At 40.2% G+C, this 19,431-nt stretch overlaps 1 protein-coding gene across 1 annotated transcript in view; it reads right to left on the bottom strand.

Annotated features, from left to right (window-relative positions):
• LOC122074151 (SNARE-interacting protein KEULE-like) overlaps window positions 1-19,431 on the bottom strand; it is a 32,757-nt gene extending 13,326 nt beyond the window's left edge. The window contains exons 1-9 of the mRNA XM_042639015.1: window positions 19,290-19,431; window positions 15,744-15,871; window positions 14,811-15,029; window positions 14,643-14,726; window positions 14,420-14,518; window positions 14,258-14,334; window positions 10,968-11,064; window positions 8,249-8,374; window positions 8,056-8,151 (exon numbers count right to left, since the gene is read on the bottom strand). Coding sequence (XP_042494949.1) covers window positions 8,056-8,151; window positions 8,249-8,374; window positions 10,968-11,064; window positions 14,258-14,334; window positions 14,420-14,518; window positions 14,643-14,726; window positions 14,811-15,029; window positions 15,744-15,871; window positions 19,290-19,431 — 1,068 coding nt within the window. The remainder of the gene's footprint in view (window positions 1-8,055; window positions 8,152-8,248; window positions 8,375-10,967; window positions 11,065-14,257; window positions 14,335-14,419; window positions 14,519-14,642; window positions 14,727-14,810; window positions 15,030-15,743; window positions 15,872-19,289) is intronic.

Genomic DNA, 19,431 nt, shown 5'->3' with positions numbered 1-19,431 from the left:
CAAATAGGAGTAGGAAACAAAGAAATAAGACCATCAAATAAACCACCAAGGATAAAGTACCAACGCAGGAGCAAAACCAGCCCAAAAGCCAACCCGATAGGAGAGAGAAAGACCTGCTAGAGAGCTGGAGAGAGAGAGGTGCGGCCAGGTCTGTAGGAGTCCGATTGAGCTGCTCTCTTGGGTGTAGATAGTCCATAGGGAGGGTACAAAAACCCCCAAAGTTGAGAGGATTCTGAAGGCTGGTTGTGAAGTTACAAGATTTCTTGATTTTCTGACCTAGGAGAAATAATCGCAGGCTTCAAGAGAGAGAATCAATTCTGGTTGGTAACTTGGACAAATCTGAACTTCTGAATCACAACAGTCATATACTTCAGCAATAGTAACTTTAGGATAAAATAGAAAGCTTTAGACAAGAAGAAACAAAGGGAAAAGTGGGGGAGGAGTGGCTGTCTCAGCCCGGGCTTCTCACCCACAGCTATCCCGACTGTTCTAAGCAATTGACTGCAATTATTCTTTATTCAAATATGAAATTATGAGTACATAGGCACCTCTATTTATAGAGGGCAGACTAGCAATCAAACTACTACTAGGAGCTAGTTTCCTAATAGGACTAGACACTCCTAGTTCAACTAGGAATTCAAAATTGGACTAGGAATAATAAACCTATGTGGAAAACAAATAGAGTCCTAAGACAATTTGGACTCGACATACCACTTACTCAACTCGATGGGCCCAATGGCCCACTAATTAATTAAAAACAACTATTAATTATTCCCCTAGCCGATGGGCCCAATTGGCCCTTATTTATACTTAGCCACTCAGGTGGACCAAGTAGGGGTTCGGCTGGCTTCTTGGCTAGACCCTAGCCACTCAGGTGGACTAAGGCTGGACCCTTCTTCCTCTCATATTTCTTTTCATAATGTTCATCTACATCAGCTCCCCCTTTCTTAGAATCATTCAACTCCGATGAATGGGTAAGGGACATGTAGTGCTTATAGAGGTTCGTGTCAAGGCGTTGAAAGTCATCGGGATCCAAGTACAATCCTCTCGTGGTCAACCTTTCCATTTGATGAGGAAGGAGTAGTACCCTTTGCCCCCACGAACTGGGGTGAACTTGTTGTCGAGAACATCTTCGATGACATCATCTTTAGGGTTTGCAAATTGAGGAAGTTTGAGGGTGTGTTCAGTGTCACCGTCATCAGAATGGTGTCCCAAATATATAGTCAGATCAGCTAAATTGAAGACATTATTGATCTTCAGTAGGAGATAGCTCTAGCATGTAAGCATTAGTGCCAGTGCGCTTCAAGACCTTGTAGGGACCCATGTTCTGAGGATGGAGCTTGTGCACTGTACCAGGAGGAAACCTCTCAGGTGGAATTCAAACCATTACCATATCACCAGGCTGAAATTCCACGTAGCGACGATGTCGATTGATAGTTACTTGGTATCCGTCATTGCTAATAGTGATGCGACGACGAACATCAGCATGTACCTCTGTGATGTGTCTAAGGAATTCATAGACTTCCACACTAATACGAGCCTGAGGTGGCAAAGGTACTAAGTCAACCGATTGTTGAGGTTGCAGTCCAAGGACAATCTCAAATGGTGTACAACCTGTGGTGCGGTTGACGGAACTATTATAGGCGAATTCAGCAATGTCCAGTATAGATGGCCATATCTTTTCATAGTCTCGGACTAGACATCGAAGTAAGTTGCCAAGACTTCTGTTCAACACTTCGGTCTGTCCGTCTGTCTGAGGATGGAATGCAGTGGAGAACTTGAGTTTAGTATTTGTTTTCAGCCATAGGGTCTTCCAGAAGTAGCTCATGAACTTGACATCCCTATCTGAAACAATTGTTTGTGATAGACCATATATGCGCACTCTCTTTGAAAAAGAGCTTGGCCAACTGACTTGCATCAAGAGTCTTCTTGCACGGGATAAAGTGTGCCATCTTGGAGAAACGATCTACAACCACAAATATGGAATCATACCTTTCCCGTGTAGGTGGTAAGCCTAGGACAAAGTCCATGCTTATGTCTTGCCAAGGTGCATTTGGAATGGGCAGCGGTGTGTACAATCCTGTATTCTTCTTTTCTCCTTTGGTAAGTTGACAAGTGTGGGCATCTCTGTATCACATGTTGCACATCTTTTAAGAGTTGAGGCCAAAAGTATAAGTCTTTCATCATGGTGTATGTTTTGTCCTTGCCAAAGTGTCTAGCCATTCCTCCTCCATGTAGCTCTCGAATCAAGTGATGTCTAAAAAAGGTGTTTGGGATACAGAGGCGAGTGCCTTTGAAAAGATACCCATCATGTATAGCAAATTTGTCATCCCGTCCTCCTTGTAGGTTGTTGAATACTTCTGAAAAATCAGCATCACTAATGTACTCTTTGATGTGTTCCACTCCTGCACTTTGTATTATGAAGGTGTTCATCATCATCACCTTTCAACTAAGTGCATCAGCCACTTGATACTCATTCCCAGCTTTGTACTTGAGAGCAAATATGTATTCTTGCAAGTATGAGATCCATTTAACATGCCGATCACTAATGGTCTTTTGTGAGTGTAAGTATTTGAGTGCTTCATGATCCAAATAGAGCACGAACTCTTTGCCAATTAAGTAATGCCTCCAATGCTTGAGGATTTGAACAATGGCATAAAGTTCTAAATCATAGGTAGAATACCTTCTTTTTGCATCATTCAACTTTTCACTATAGAAGGCAATCGGATGGCCCTCTTGAATAAGCACTCCTATCCCAACATGGGATGCATCAGTAGCCACTTCAAACAAAAGATCAAAATTGGGTAGTCTGAGCACTGGTGCTTCTATCATCTTTTGTTTGATCAAGTTGAAAGCTTTAGTGGCTGCCGGAGTCCATTGAAATGGGACTTTTCCTCCTTTTGTGCATTCTGTAATTGGGGCTACAACATCGCTGAAATTCCGGATGAATCATCGGTAAAATGAAGCAAGACCGTGAAAGCTACGAACCACGGTCAAGGTCTTTGGAATAGGCCAATCAACGACATTTTTTACCTTCTCCGGATCAGCTTCTATGCCTTGTGAAGACACAATAAAACTAAGGAAGATGACCTTGGGCAGCATAAAAGAACATTTCTTCAAGTTGATGTACAACTTTTCTGCCCGTAGTACTCTCATGACACGTCTCAGATGCTCTAAGTGTTCACTTTGTGCTTTGTTGTATATTAGTATGTCATCAAAGTACACTACGAGAAATTTACCGATGAAGGGTCGTAGTACAAGTGTCATCACCCTCATGAAAGTGCTAGGTGCATTGGTGAGGCCAAAAGGCATAACCTTCCACTCATACAGACTTTCTTTTGTTTTAAAGGTTTTCCATTCATCCCCTGGATGGATTCGAATTTGATGGTAGCCACTCCGTAGATCAATCTTTGAAAAGATGGATGCTCCTGTCAACTTGTCAAGCATATCATCCAAACGAGGAATAAGAAATCTGTACTTTACCGTGATTTTGTTAATAGCCCGGTTGTCAATGCACATACGCCATGATCCGTCTTTCTTTGGTGTCAATAGGGCTGGTACTGCACATGGACTCATGCTCTCAACCAAGAACCCTTTCTTTAATAAATCATCCACTTGTCTCTTGAGCTCGGCATGCTCTGTAGGACTAAGACGGTAAGTGGGCAGATTAGGGAGTATTGACCCAGGCACAAGGTCAATGGCATGTTGAATATCCCTCATCGATGGTAGTTTATCAGGTAATTCCTCTGGCACTAAATCTGAAAAATCAGCAAGTAATTGTTTGATTTGTGGAGGATGTTTTACCTCTATCACTGGTTCAGCAGCCTTGGTAACAAGAGCTATGATTAGGCCGGTTTCTTCACTAATGGTTAGGAATTCTCTATGGGGCAACACGCATAGCTTGTTGTCCACAGTGTTCTTCTTGCTGAAATTTTCTTTGCATGGTTGCTTCTTTTGCTCAGTGGTTGTTTTGGAAGAGGTCTTAGCAACATTCTTTAAGACATGTTGTCTCCCTAGTTGGGCAGCCCTTAACTTGTCATTTACCTGAGGTATGTTAAGTGGGTTTAGAATGAATGGTTTGCCTTTGTGATCGAAGATGCATTGGTTCTTAGTACCTCCCACTAGCACATTGTTATCATATAACCAAGGCCTTCCAAGTAGTACATCAGTGAGGACCATGGGGATGACATCACACCATACACTTTCTTCATAATCTGAGACCTTCAATGGGACTGAAAACCGTTGAGTTACAGCCATGATGTTGTCTAGAAGAAATACCTTGTATGACTGTGAATGGAATTTAGTCTTAAGCTTTCCATCAATGACAAAGGCCTGAGATACCACATTCACACAACTTCCACTGTCCACAATCACTTGAGCTTTGTGAGGTCCACTAGACATTAAGGTGTAGAAGATATTGTGCCTCCTCCAGTCTTCACCCTTAGTTTCAAACACTAGGATTCTTGCAACCACATTGACATAAGCATGAGGATCATCATTCTTTGGTGCAAGCTCATCTTCCAGTTCATCCTCCTCTCCCTCAACTGCAACATTAATAGTCCATTCATCATCCTGAGGTTTGTGGATTTGTAAATCCAGATTGGATTCGATGGCACTGATGACAGAGTTGGATCATCCCCGTTTAGGGCAGAATTTTGCCGTGTGTCCAGTCTTTCCACAACTGTAGCATGTCACAAATCCACTCTCCCTTCCCATTAGAGCCTTCCCCTTATCCTGTGTATCTTGTGGAGCTAGGGTAGGAAATCCAGTGGGTTTGGTTGGTACATAAGGCTTTTTGTTGTCAGTTGGCTGGATGTACCTTCTGGAGGTTGTTTTGATCAGATCCTCTGCTTCTAATGATTTGTCAAAACAAGTACTTAAGGAGGGTATCTCGATCACACCAATATTTTCACGAATATCATACCTTAACCCCAGTTTGAAACGGGATATGAGCATTTCTTCATCTTCTTTATAGGCACCTGTTCGTGAAGGCAATTAATTAAAACAATCAATATAATCTCCTATAGTCATAGTACCTTACCTGAGAGTATTCAGCATGTCGTAGAGCCGACGTCGGTAGGTGGGTGTTAAGAATCTATCGTTAAGGATAAATTTCAAGTCTTCCTAATGGTGAGGCATCTGACGACTGCGGATCAGCCTATTCTCTTCATTCTTCCACCAGTCCTTAGCTCCACCAGTTAACTTAGTGACAACTAATTGGACTTTCCTTTTTTCAGGCATACAATACCACCGGAAGTAGTCATCAAAGGAAGTTACCCAGTCCTAGTAGTAGAGGGGATCGTGACTCCCATTGTACTCTTTTAATTCTAACTTGACCTTGTACGTATCGTCAGGCTGATAAAACTGATTGTCATACTCATCACACTCATCATTCTGAGCTGAGACATTCCTTCTAGGTTGCATAGTGACTCTTCTGGGAATATTACCAATGCAATTAACAACAGGTTGAACATTAGTTTGGGCAACATTTGATTGGGTGTTAGAGTGGGCAGCAGTACTCTCTTTTAGGTCAGCCAACTATTGGTCATGTCCATCCAACCTCGTAGACAAGGCTTGGATTGCTTTCATCACATCTTGAAGGGTGGGTTGGGGTTCTTCTGTCTGAGCCATAGCTTTGATACCACTTAATGCAAGAGTAGATTACAAGAAACTACCCCAGCAGTTTATAACCCCAAACAATACAAATAGGAGCAGGAAACAAAGAAATAAGACCATCAAATAAACCCCCAAGGATAAAGTACCAATGCAGGAGTAAAACCAGCCCAAAACCCAACCCGATAGGAGAGAGAAAGACCTGCTATAGAGTTGGAGAGAGAGAGAGGTGCGCTAGGTCTATAGGAGTCCTATTTTGCTGCACTCTTGAGCGTAGATAGTCCCTAGGGAGGGTACAAAAATCCCCAAAGTTGAGAGGATTCTGACGGCTGGTTGTGAAGTTACAAGTTTCTTGATTTTCTGACCTAGGAGAAATAATCGCAGGCTTCAGGAGAGAGAATCAATTCTGGTTTGTAACTTGGACAGATCTGAACTTCTGAATCACAACAGTCGTATACTTCAACAACATTAACTTTAGGATAAAATAGAAAGCTTTAGACAAGAAGAAACAAAGTGAAAAGTGGGGGAGGAGCGACTGTCTCGGCTCGGGCTTCTCACCCACAGCTATCCCGGCTGTTCTAAGCAATTGACTGCAATTATTCTTTATTCAAATATGAAATTATGAGTACATAGGCTCCTCTATTTATAGAGGGCAGAATAACAATCAAACTACTACTAGGAGCTAGTTTCCCAATAGGACTAGACACTCCTACTTCAACTAGAAGTTAGTTTCCCAATTGGACTAGACACTCCTACTACAACTAGGAATTCAAAATTGGACTAGGAATAATAAACCTATGTGGAAAACAAATAGAGTCCTAAGACAATTTGGACTCGATAGTGGCCCACTAATTAATTAAAAACAACTATTAATTATTCCCCTAGCTGATGGGCTCAATTGGCCCTTATTTGTAGTTAGCCACTCAGGTGGACCAAGTAGGGGTTCGGTTGGCTTCTTAGCTAGACCCTAGCCACTCAGGTGGACTAAGGTTGGACCCTTCTTCCTCTCATATTTCCTTCCATAATGTGCATCTACATCACCACCAAGGCACCTTTGCATCTCACAAAGGCTTTCTTATTTATAGAACTAAGAAATAATAGAATTAGGAAACTCTCCATGAACAAGCTAAGGAAAGTTGAAAATAGAAAATATCTAGAAACTCTATGAAAAATAAAACAAACACCTAATTTTGTATAAACCTCAAATCCCTCATATTTGGGCTTTATAAAATTAGCCCATTACAACAGAAACCCAAAAATACTAAGCACTTGGCCCATATAACCCATTGGGCACTCAAAATTAAGTTAAACTTGAACCATAAAGTTCATTTGGACTTGTAATTAAGCAAAAAATTAACCAAACCCAAAACAACAAGATTTTCTTCTATACTTGCTACCATTCTGCATATGTTCTTTTGATTGGATCCAAAGCAGGTTACTGCTGGTTACATCCCCCCATTGTGAGGTTGAAGATGAATAGTACCTTAAATTATAAAGGGTCTTTCTTTCAAACAATACAGGCGCACCAAATGGAGCTTTAGGTAAACCCTGCTTCAAGAAGTTCATCTAACTGTTTTCTCAGGAGGGAGTGGGTGACGTGGTGGTCTTCCGGTTCTTCGGTTGCTTCCAGTACTGGGTGGCCAGGTCAGAAAGAAAGGCTTGTGCTTGGTGGTCTTCTCTCCATCAATGTTGGAGGTGGGGCAAGTCCTCCCATAGGTCTGGCTCTGAACACATCTCTTGGGTTGGGTCTGACCAAGGTCTGTCCACCTGTCCGGTTGGCAGCAAAGGTGCCTTTATCATTGGTGATCTCACTCGGCTGTTGTGCCATATTCAATTCACCTCCCAGTTCAGTACTTTCTTTCAGCATACAAGACAAGTTCCATAAGTCATGCAGTGAGCGGTACTTCATCAACAAAGTTGACAAGGCAGCCATAGGTAGCAAGACAGAGAGTAGGATTATTGACTGAACTCGTCATAATTGCACAAAAGCCCCTATAATCTGAGTTTCTCTCTTTCCTAGTGGGTCCATAGCGACAAAAAACCAAGGTTTTGGGAACCAGATTGCATCAGTGGGCCTACTTGCTAGGCCTGGGTTTAGTTTCTAATCACAGGCTGGCATACAAACATAAGTATATACTCATTTCTAGCTCCTGAATAGCATGCCCGCAAGTTGATGAGCTCAGAAAAGAGGATGAATATGACAAACTACGAAAATTTAGCAATATGAAACAGTGTGGGCATTTCCTGCCCAGAAACACCCATGGAGCAAAAAAGACTAGCCCCAACAAAAGAGAAAAAAAGGACAATAAAGCACCACTCTATGCCAAAAAATTAAAATTAGGTAGAACAGATGTTGCCATGGCTATTTTTGATACTTTTATAGGAAGGTTCCACATAAGGAGACCAGAATAAGGAAGTTGAAATAGCAATTCAGCGGCTTACCTGCATTAATTTTGAACCTTTGTCACTCTCAAACTTGTCAGGATTAAGTGCTGCATAAATCATCAATAAACGCAACTTATTTTCAGGGCTTGTATCCTGGACAGCAAAGGAAATTCATTTATCAAATACACCCAAATATTTGGTTCAAATGGTACATCAGTTTATTTTTCAAATTAAGTCCTTAACGAGTCACCTGCTTTGTCCTCAGAAAATTGATTACTTCCTTTGTCCCTGCTTCTCCAAAGACTAGCTCCTGCTCTAATTGCCCAAGTTCCCGAAGCCCTTGTTCCCTGATAATTCTATTAATTTTTCCAGCAATCTGCATCAAGATGACAAGCTTAGCATAAGAATATAGTTAAAATAATGTCACATTCTTTCACAGCCTTAAAAGTTAATCTATCAATTCATTTAAATTAATGTTGCCTCTCTCTCGACACTTTGCTACGCATGACTAAAATACCACAATACCTCACTCACTACCCTTGCTCTCACTCTAATGGGTCTCCCTGCACACATCCCAACGCCACTTGCCCTTTCCCTCTCAAAAGGCTCCCCTACATGCACACGACTCTGTCCCGAGCATAGTTGTCATGGTGCCAAGGCGTTGGAGGGTTGCCTAAGCGCTTAGGAGAAAAGGTGCCCCACCTTAAGGCGAAAAAGGAACCTATGGCAACCATGTGTTATTTTTATTTTCCCCCTTTTCTAACATTATTTAGCGTGCTATATATACCTTGTATCATACAAAATCAACATTAAGCCACATCAAATCATAAAAAATCAACATTAAGTCCTAAAAAATCATTATTTAGAGAAATACAATTGTTCTAAAATAAGTTTGACTGGTCAAATGATTTTATTTTTACATGAGAATTTTTGTATTAGGTATAACACAAAACCAGCTTTCTAATAAGTCTAAGACTACTTAAATCTGAATTCTTATGACAAAGTTATGTTTTGGTCAAACTTATTTTAAAGTGCGTGAATCCTGTTAAATTCGCCTGAATGACTGGAGGGTTGACTTTTTATCATTTTAGAATTTGATTTTTAAAGTATTTTTATTGGATTCAAATAAGGGGCATTTGCTTATTAATGAATACTATGTTAAGTAAATTTTTTTTAATTTTTTATTACATTTACTTAAATGATATTTGGTATAAATAAGTGGCAAAACATAAGGCGACATGCAATGTAATAAGGTGACAGTCGCCCAGGCCCCAGGCAAACTGCTTGGACGCCAAGGCGACGCCTTACAACTATGCTCCGAGCAACACACCTCCTCCAATAAAAGGAAATAGAGTCATTAGGATCCAAAATTCAGAGCCGCTGCACTAAAACAACCTATACTTGATGGTTGGCAGCCTTTACCAGGGAAAATAAAAAAAGGAAAACATGAAGCTGAAAAGCATAGTAATGGACTAATGGTGATACGATGAAGCCACCACCAAAACTAGTCACCTCCCTCCCTTCTATCATACATGTACTTTCTGATGGGTTCTAGTGTACAACAAATCATAGGGCATAATACCTGTCTCTCCTCCCCCCCCCCCCCTAACCCACGAAGGTGACAAAAAGAAGATTGGGGAGAGAGAGGATTTGGTTGCAAAGACGGTTCTAGGAAATGGATAATGCAGGCAGAGAATGTCTTCTCCGATTGAAGCTATACTCAAATCGTTGAAGGAGATCGGTCTTTCTCATTTTCCTATCTCTTTTTTCATAATTAATCAAGTCAAATACATGAGCCTCCATGATGTGGAACCGGGGCCAAAGACCCTATTCGGTTCACTAATGGACCCAATCGAATGAAAGAACTCAAAAATCAAAATGCAAAGGCAGTTTGGTGAATATCCCAATACTCACAAGGGCTTAGTCTCACAATAACATCAGATATTGAAAATAATGGCAGTCTTGTAAATAATCTGAGGTTAATAGGGGGTGGCAGAACTTGTAAATAACCTGGTTATTTAATGAGCTATTTGGGAGATGGGACCCACTTCCACTATACCTAGATTGGTCAATTGAACAACCAAAAATATCAAATTATTTACCATTGATGCAAGTATGCAACCTTTCCTCCCCCTCCCCCTCCCCCTCCCCCTTTTGTGATAGATAACAATTGCACCAACCTTTTCTTTTAATATTGACATATGCATGGTTTAAAGAACCAAAATATAAGCACTTTGGACCATAGCACCCCAGTTTTTATCATCTCCACATTCCTTTCCAAAATTCAGTCACTAAACCATGAACCTCAGGCAAGTGGCCAACCACATCGACTGATTGGCATCCTTAGAGAATAGTATATTTTAAAAAACAACTTGCAGAATAGAAGAATCTAAAAAGGTTTACCAGAATGGGCCGTATGGTATGGAATGAAGTTAGGAAACAACTCAAGCCTATGACAAGGAGAACCGGATAACATATGGTCTGGTTCTGTCCTCTGAGAATAGAATGGCATCAGAGAATATGAATATAGACAGTAGACACTTTATATTCTAGTGTTTTTCTCTTGGATAGGCCATAGAGAAATTTATTAGAGAATGGGAATGCACTAGTAGAGTAATCAAGTCCTCCGTACGGCACATAAATTAGAAGGCAAATATTTTTCTCAATGGCAATCACTTATCAAAACACAAACCAACTCTTGAAAGGCTCCAACACAAAAATCCATCTTGAAGAAATTGAAACTCATAAATAGAACTAGCTCCAGTGGGAAGAACCAATCAAAAGCAACCAGAACCAGGAGAAAAAAAAAAAAAAAAAAAGACAACCTCCATAAAAAAAATCATCCAAAAACTTTATCCATGTGCTTTTTTATGGTCATCATGCTAACTGAAATACTGAATGCAAAATATACCGAGTCTGAAAAGAAACATGGTAGTGAAACTAACCAAAAAAAAAAAAAAAAAACATACCTCTACATGGAGAGAAAGCTTTTCAATTTGTTCACTATATTGTGGCAAAGCTTGAACCATTTTTTGCAAATCTCGTGTAGATAGTTCACTACCATCTCTATCCCACCAAAGAAAAAAAAAAAGTGAGAAGTATACCACAATGGGATAGTAATTGCATGAATAAGTAAAGGAAAGGACACACTTGCATGCTTCGCTAAACATAAGAGGGATGGGGAGAATAGTCCAACGCTAGACTCTTATGACATGAATAAAAATAACCCAAATAAAATATTTTCCAATATGAAAGGTCTCTTGTTTCTCTAGATCAACACTGATATTAATGGTCAGTGAGATGTGTACCACAATATTTGTTATTTTTTCATTTACTTAAGATATTATTCATACATAAGCAAATACCCCCTATTTGAATCCAATAAAAATAGTTTAAAAATAAAATTCTAGAAGGATAAAAAGTCAACCACCCCCCCCCCCAGTCCAAGAACAAAAACTGAATTTTTTGTTGTACAGGCGATTTTCAACTTTCTAACGCTGGCGTTTTTCTCAATTCTGAAAATTTCATAAACTTATCATGGTAAAACATTGCTAAAAACCAAAAGTCCGGTAAAATAATCTTTTGTTTTTATATCCATAAAATTATTTTCATTTAGGCGATTTTAACAGCATTCACACACTTTAAAATAAGTTTGACCGGAACATAAATTTGTCATTAGAACTCAAATTTAAATAATCATAGACTCGTTGGAAAACTGGTTTTGTACTCTACTTAGTACAAAATGTTTCATGTACATTTGACTAGTCAAACTTATTATAGAACAAGAAAATTTCTCAAAATGTTGATTTTTTATGACTTAATGTTGATTTTTGATGTGGCTTAATGTTGATTTTTATGACTTGATGTGGCTTAATGTTGATTTTTGATGATACAAGGTATATGTAGCATACCAAATAATGTAGAATTGAGGGAAAATAAAAAATAACACTTGAACGTCTTAGGCACCTTGTTCTCCTTTTAAGGCAAGCGACTTGTCGCATTGGCGCTTAGGCAACCCTCCAACACCTTGGTTCGCCTTAACCCTGTGCCAACTATGCCTCCAACTCTCAACCTCTTCAGAAGATTTGGGATTCCAAATCCTTTGACATTAAAGCCAAGATTTTTGTTTGTTCTACTACTTGTACTAACCCCCAAGGAACAAACATATTGTTGTTTCCTCTCCCCTTCTTGTATCCCGGCCCGGCCTCCCTCCTTCCCCTTGAGGTGTGGTCCTTGTATTTTTTGTTCTTTTTTTTTCATTCTTTCCCCTTGGGGACTTGTATTTTTTCTCCATCTCTTTGGCAATGAATATATTATTCACCCCAAAAAAAAAAATGCTACCACTACAAATTTGTGCATTAGAGGGAGAGAAGAAGAACTTATGTAGTTGGAGAAAATCTATGAATGGAAGTTAAATGAAAAATACTTGGTAATTAATGCAATAACAAATTATCATTAAAAAGTGGGATTTGTCAAACTTGAGAATCATTGTGGATGGTGTGAGTAAAAAATCAGGGAGCGGTTTTGGTGGATGGCAATCCACGGTAAAAAAAAAAAAGTGGGTGGGCACCTAGAATTGCCACATGGCACATCATGTAGGGTTGAATTTTATGGCCAAGTAGACCCCAAGGCCCCCTGCTCACATGTTAAGTTTCAGCCAAATAGCAAATATCCTAGCAGCAAAACACAGCTTAGAAAAATCCAGGACTACCAAGACGGTGCATGGGGAGTAGATGGGACTATGGGAGGGAAATGATCAAATTTAAAGCTAAAATTCAACACATGGCCTATTTAGACCATTTCGTAGATATCCAACAGTCAGGATTGCCATATCACTCTTCCACGTGGCAGAACAGTTGCACGCACCTACCAATTTTGTCGGTGGATTGCCGAGCACAAATATTTTCACCAAATTTTTTTGTATAAAGATACAAAGGCCTCCTCAACTTATAAGTATGAACCATAAACAAGAAAATAAATAAATAAATAAATAAGGTGCATATGAATGGCCAGCACACTAGGTTCATTTTCCAGGGTTTCCAGGAGTAAAGAAAAAAAAAAAGGAGTGTCCCAATGCACGAGATTCCCCCTACTGCAGGGTCGGGGAGGGTTTCCAGGAGTAACAACTCAATTATTCCAGTGTAATTGATCAGATGGTTCAAATTTTTAATAGAGACCAGTCATTGATTCAAGTAGAAATGCTAAAACAATGGCCAGGCAGCCGAATGACCTACAAGTTATATGGCTATATGCTATTCATAGATTTTCTCTCCCCTTTATTACATTCACCAACAATTATTACAGCATGCAGGCCATCAGTAAGGGCCTTTCAAACACTAAAACAATGGTTTCTTCTCCAGTTATTCAGAAGTATAAGAGGCTAAGATGTACATTGATGTATTCATGGATTTAAAGACAAATAATGCAAACAATGGGATTTTGGGTGGTATACTTTTTGTGATGTATTTTGTAGATCTTCACCTTCTTATTACTTTGTGATGTATTTTGTAGATGTTTGCCTTCTTATTACTTCGGCCCTCAGCTTTTTTTAATTAAATTATTACTATTTATGAAAGATAGATTGCCACGATCTTTTAACAGGCAACAATAAAGGATAATATTTTCAAATCGCAAAATAAAACAAAAATAAGACCACAATACCCACCCCCCAAGGAAAATATGCATATAAGATATAGAAACCTAAGCATCTAATGTATTTTTTTTAACTTCTTCAAATATAAAATAATGGAAAAACCATGATATACACCAAATTCTTTTGAGTGAATGAATCATAGATCAACAATTATAAGTGTCAGAAGGGAAATTTGAAACCTGTCAGAAAAGAAAATTTGCAACGAAAAATTCCACTGCCAAATCATTGTTTAAGAGAGATGCATTTAATCATTTTCTACACTTCGTAAAAATGAAAGCATCTGCTAGGTTTGATTCTTGATAAACAAAATAATTTGTCCTTGTAGTTTTATCTCCCTAAGCTGTGGTAGTCAGCATTCGAGGGCCCATGTTTGACAACAACGTGAGTATTCAACTCACAACATTCTTCCATGAATGAAAGGAAGATGAACGAGGTCTGCTGAAAGAACCACAGCATCAAGTAAAAAAATTAAAGGATTCTATCAAAATGTACTAGGACGGTCCACCCAAAGTGAAGAAATCAACGCACTCAAATCAGATCCTAAAATTAGATAAAGAAGGGATTAATATCGCAACAAGATTCTTCTATATAGAAACAAACACCAACCTTGAACCATGACTGATTTGTGCAGCTTTATTCTTTGAAATGAAGTTGGTCATCTTCTCATGTAACCGCTCACTAGCCTGACACACAAATCAATGATAAAAAAGCATTCAAGATGATCACATAAATAAAATAAAATAAAAAATCTGAAAACATGACACATACATCTGCTATATGTGCATGGCGAAGCTCAAGCCAAATGGGATCATGATCCTCCAAAAGGACCTCCTTTTTCTCAGGAGAACCACCAGTTTTGCTTGGAACCTAAACCACACTTACATACATACATTTACGTATATGGAGATGTCAATTGCTATAATAAAAGCTGCCGAGAAGATGAAAGAACTGAAGAATTCAAATTCCAATTATATTTAACATGAAGGTGTACCTCATGCACATATTTATTTCCGTCCATATTTAATAAATCATGGCACATGGCATCATACGTCCATTCATGTATAATAGGTGCAATCTACAAATGAAACCACAAACACAACATTAAGCATATACCAAGATAATATAGGAAGCAAAAATATTTAATAGACCATTCATCAACCTGATCCACAGATCTGTCAAGAATAAGCAACTCGCATGTTTCTGCCTGAGGAAAATTAGGAACAGAGGTTTTGTATTTAGTAAGACAGTTCCAAACACCAGCAGCAAGCTTTGTTGAAACTAAATCACGAAAGGGGGTCTCTGTGGAAGCATCCAGACATTTGGCAGCACGGTAGCGCACAAATGGAAGCTCCTGAGTGAATACAAACACATCATGAAGCTTATTGAAACACAATTCAAAATTATAAACACATTATTAAGCTTATAGAAACACAACCAGAAAGAATTCTACACTTCAGTTTATAACTTCCCCGACCTATTAAACAATGCTAAGATCATACAAGGACAGTTTCATTGAAAGAATGCCAGAAAAAATATATTTTTCATAGTAGAGAGAAATGATTTGATACAAATACTCACCATGGAAGAACCTTCCTTTCTTTACCATCTGAATATGTATTTTTTATTTTTCTTTAAGTGTAAAATCTTCCAGCACAACCCTTTTCAGGAGCCATCCCAAAATGAAATTATGAAGGGCTCTTGGATCAGTGGAAGATATAACTGAGAGAATGCAAGGTGAAATGGATTCAGCCAACTACAAGCCTGCAATTTTTTCCAGGGGCTCCTGAAATAGAGGCAGTTTCTTTTGATTGGCTATGTAGTGACAAAGCTCCAGCAAGGCATAGCCTTAATTTACAGTAGTTAGTGCCTGTTTTGACTCGGGGTCTGCAAGGGCATCTAATGTGGAGTCAATAGAGGAAGCATTCGAGTTTTCCCTTCAACATGCAAGATTGGAGTTGCAGGAAATGCATTGTACTGAGTTGAGTGACTTGAGTCTGCTTCTTTAATCAAGATCATGTTCATGGCGTCTGGAGAACGATTTTAATGGCAGTCTTCTCTGGGGAATCAAGATATGAGAAATTTAAATGTGAACGTGAATCTGCAAGAAGCTGAGAACGAAGACATCCCATTGAATATGCAATTGAAAGTATGCATTTGTAAGAACGAATGGGACAGCAACGAGCAAGGAGCCAGAACCAAATCCTGGAAGAGAAGGGGCAACTGAAGAAGAGATGATCCACATCTTCAATAGCATTACAGATAAGGATGCAGTGAGGAGATATCGGGATACGCCTTTGGAGAAGAAAGGACTTAGTCGGCGGGGAAGAGGTGAAAAGTATTCAAACCGTGAAGATGTGCAGGGGAATATAGGAAGAGAACCAAATTAACTTGCGCCAAAGAATAACTGTTCCTTGAACTTTAAGGAGAGATCCCAAGCCAACTTCAAACTAAAGGGGAAGCGGACCAAATAATACGATCACCTATACCAGAAAGCGATCAAGAAATACTCAAGAGGCTAGCCCATATAGCACTCAACATAGCAGAGGGGGATATGGGAAGAGCTCAATCATCAGTTCATCACCCAAAGAAATATTAAAGACAAAAGCCAATTTGTCAGAACCCCAACTATAGATGGATCTATCACCAATCAAAGGGAGAAGAATGCCGAGAAGATGCCAAGGATCCAACCAAAGCCTAGTAGAGGCTCCATCATCAATCAAGCTGGATATAGAGCCAAGGGTAAAAGGACGGACCTGTAATAACTTTCGTAAAACCCAAGAAGCATTTGAGGGTCTCTTCGTAGGAGCCTAGAGTAAACCCAGTCAAACCAGATGCTCTTCTTTTTAGAAGCTAACTTCCAGATCAGCTTGAAAACACCTGTCGAGTTGATGTCCTTTATGCGCCTTAACCCCAGAACATCTTCAGCTTTGGGAAGGCAAACTTAGGCCCAAGAGAAGGACTCCCAAATGTAAACCCAAGAAGCATATTTTCTTCCTCTCTTTAACCCCAGACCACCTTTATATCTGAAATTCCAGATTTTACTTTAAGAAATGACTGACCAGATTTGAGATATTAATGGGTGGATTGATGGCTATGAAAACAAGGAAAGAGAGGGAAAATAGGAGAATCAATAACATGAGAGGGAAAGGATAAAACCTCCGTTAAAAAAATAAGATCTAAAGCCAACAAATCAGTAGAACAGAGAGGAGAAGAAAAAGGGAGAAAACTTCCTACCATGGGGGCTGAGAAAGAGAGAGATAAGAAAAAGATATGAGAGAGAGAGAAACTGTGGGGTGTGAAGGAGAGAGAAATCTCTTTCAAAAAAACCAGCAAGCAATCGATTTCAAAAACATATTCACTCAAATTCAAATCATAGGAGGGGTGGTCACATAATTGACTCTCACTACTCTTTTTTTTTTTTTGGTAATGGACACTCACTACTCTGGTACCCTTAATAAACAAACAAAATTAATAAAACTCCTCATACTAAACTAAACTAAAATAATAATATCAGTACCGTACAGTACACTCCCTTAGACCCCCACTTTTAAGCTTTATAATTCATCCCATTAGAATGATAAAGCCAAAAACCTTGCCAATGTAAAGTTATACTAAAACATGACCCAAATTTAAACCGTGCCAGCATTAGCCACGGAAAAACCAAGGAAGAAGAAATAAAGTACAATGACAAAAAAAAAAAAAAGTCCATCAGAATCCCAAAAAAATTATAAAGTTTGCCAGTCAAATGACATTTCCTAGATAAACTTAATAACTTTCTTTACATGAAATCCAATTACCAAAACATGGGCCGTTTTGGCCTTCCAAGACAGATCTGTATGTCTAAGTTTTTACCTTTCCTCAAGAAACAAATAGATATGATGGATGTATGTCTAAAACAAAGTACAAAACCCCAACATAATAAGCCCCCATTTGAAACATAAATACATCAAGATGCACAAATACTCTAATCACTCAATGGGAAAGCATAACCAAAACTACACCTCAGCTTAAGTTACCTTGTAAGTACGATTTTGTATACTCAATGTATGACCATATAAAAAGAAAAATAGGGCAAGGGAGGGCGCAGGTAGAGTTAGATGATGCGGAGGATCCCCTATACAAGTGAGTCAAAGATTGAGGTGACCCTGTCATGGATCGGGCTAGGGGTAGGCCCGACCCTAAGATAGCTAGTTAGATGGATGCTAGTGCAGACGACTTTATGGCATCTCAAGAAGGCTATAGTCATTCACAAACACCCCAACCTTTTGAGTCTCAACCTGGAGGGATGATAATGAGGACATCGACTGGTCACATTCTAGTGGCAACACTCGCACACTGTCCCCATTTGATGGTGGTGATGAATGATGGTGACTATAGACTTGGAAGGATGCGCGAGATGTAGCATGAGGCAAAGCCTGACCAGGTCTGCTTCATAGGCAAGAATAAGTTCACTCATGCCAACTTCCCCTCCTCCCTCCCCCCCTCTGATGGCCTGACCACGGTGCTCCCTCTCGCCGTGGGTTGTGGCCTTCCCCACCCTCCCTCGTCCCTCCCCCCTTCTCCCCTTCCCAATCCTCCGCTCTCCTCTACCCCTCCCTCCCTTTCCCCTCCCCCTCTGGCCTCCCTCCTTGCAACCAAAACTTGGTCCTACTTAAACCCTTCTACCTCCACCTCCAAGGTGGCCTCTCTCTGCATTTCGTCCCTCCCCCTCCTTGGTGACAAGCGAATCGACGGGTACCTGGCAGCATCCTTCTCCTCTGAAATCTCCAAATGAAGATTCTGTTTAGTTGGCCACTTCCTTGGCAGTCGACCACCCTTCCCCATTTTTAAAAGCTCCCTCACTAAGCAATGCAAACCTAAGGGGCTTCTGGACCCTTACCTCCTTGACAATGGAGTCTTCTTATTCAACTTCGCAATGGAGAATGATATGCTCAAAGCTACTGAAGGTGGCCCTTGGCATATGGGCAACAAACCCCTTTTTCTTCAGCTATGGAATTGGTTTATACAGCTTCATAAGATTGACCACTACTCTATACCCTTATGGATTACCCTCCCTAATATCCCTCTCCACTTTTGGTGTGAAAAAGGATTAAGCATTATTGGTTCCATTGTGGGTAAAACACTCTTCACCGACATCAGAACAAGGAGAATGCAAAGGCTTTCTTATGCCCGTGTTTGTGTCAAAGTTTCCGCTGAAGTGCCACCGCCTGCCTCTGTCATTGTCATGGACGATGAAGGGGCGACCTTTCATCAACAAATTAGATATAACTGGATTTTGCCACATTGTACCAACTGTAAAATCTTTGGACACCCTTCTTTGAGTTGTAGCAAACACGCCCCTCCGGCTCCTGAAGATATGATGTCCCTCCCTTCCACGGCTGTCCCCTCCTCTCCTCCCGCCTTTCACACTTCCACTACCCTTCACACCACAATCGCCCATGACCAAATCGCTTATACATCCACCATGCCTCCACCCACCAATCATCCTCCACCACACTCGCTTGTCTCGCCATCCACACCACCCCCTATCGGCCACTGTTTCCATCTCTCATCGCCACCCTAGTTGTGGAAGGAGTAGACTCTGGTGTACTTCAAAAAAGGTTGTTGCTACCTTTGCCAGCCCATGTGCTAATCGCACCTGTTCGACCACTGGATGTTCCCGTTGTTCGCTGTACAATGGCTCTGCCCGCCATTCTAGGCCCTTTATCCTTGACGATGCTGCGCCCTGCCATTCCCTGTCGCCTGTAGCTGCTCCTTCCACCTCCTTTTGCCCTAGCCAT

This window comes from Macadamia integrifolia, chromosome 3 (assembly GCF_013358625.1).
Source record: "Macadamia integrifolia cultivar HAES 741 chromosome 3, SCU_Mint_v3, whole genome shotgun sequence".
NCBI lineage: Eukaryota > Viridiplantae > Streptophyta > Magnoliopsida > Proteales > Proteaceae > Macadamia > Macadamia integrifolia.
The sequence above is the reverse complement of the archived record's forward strand: the minus strand, read 5'-3'. Positions and strand labels throughout refer to the sequence as shown.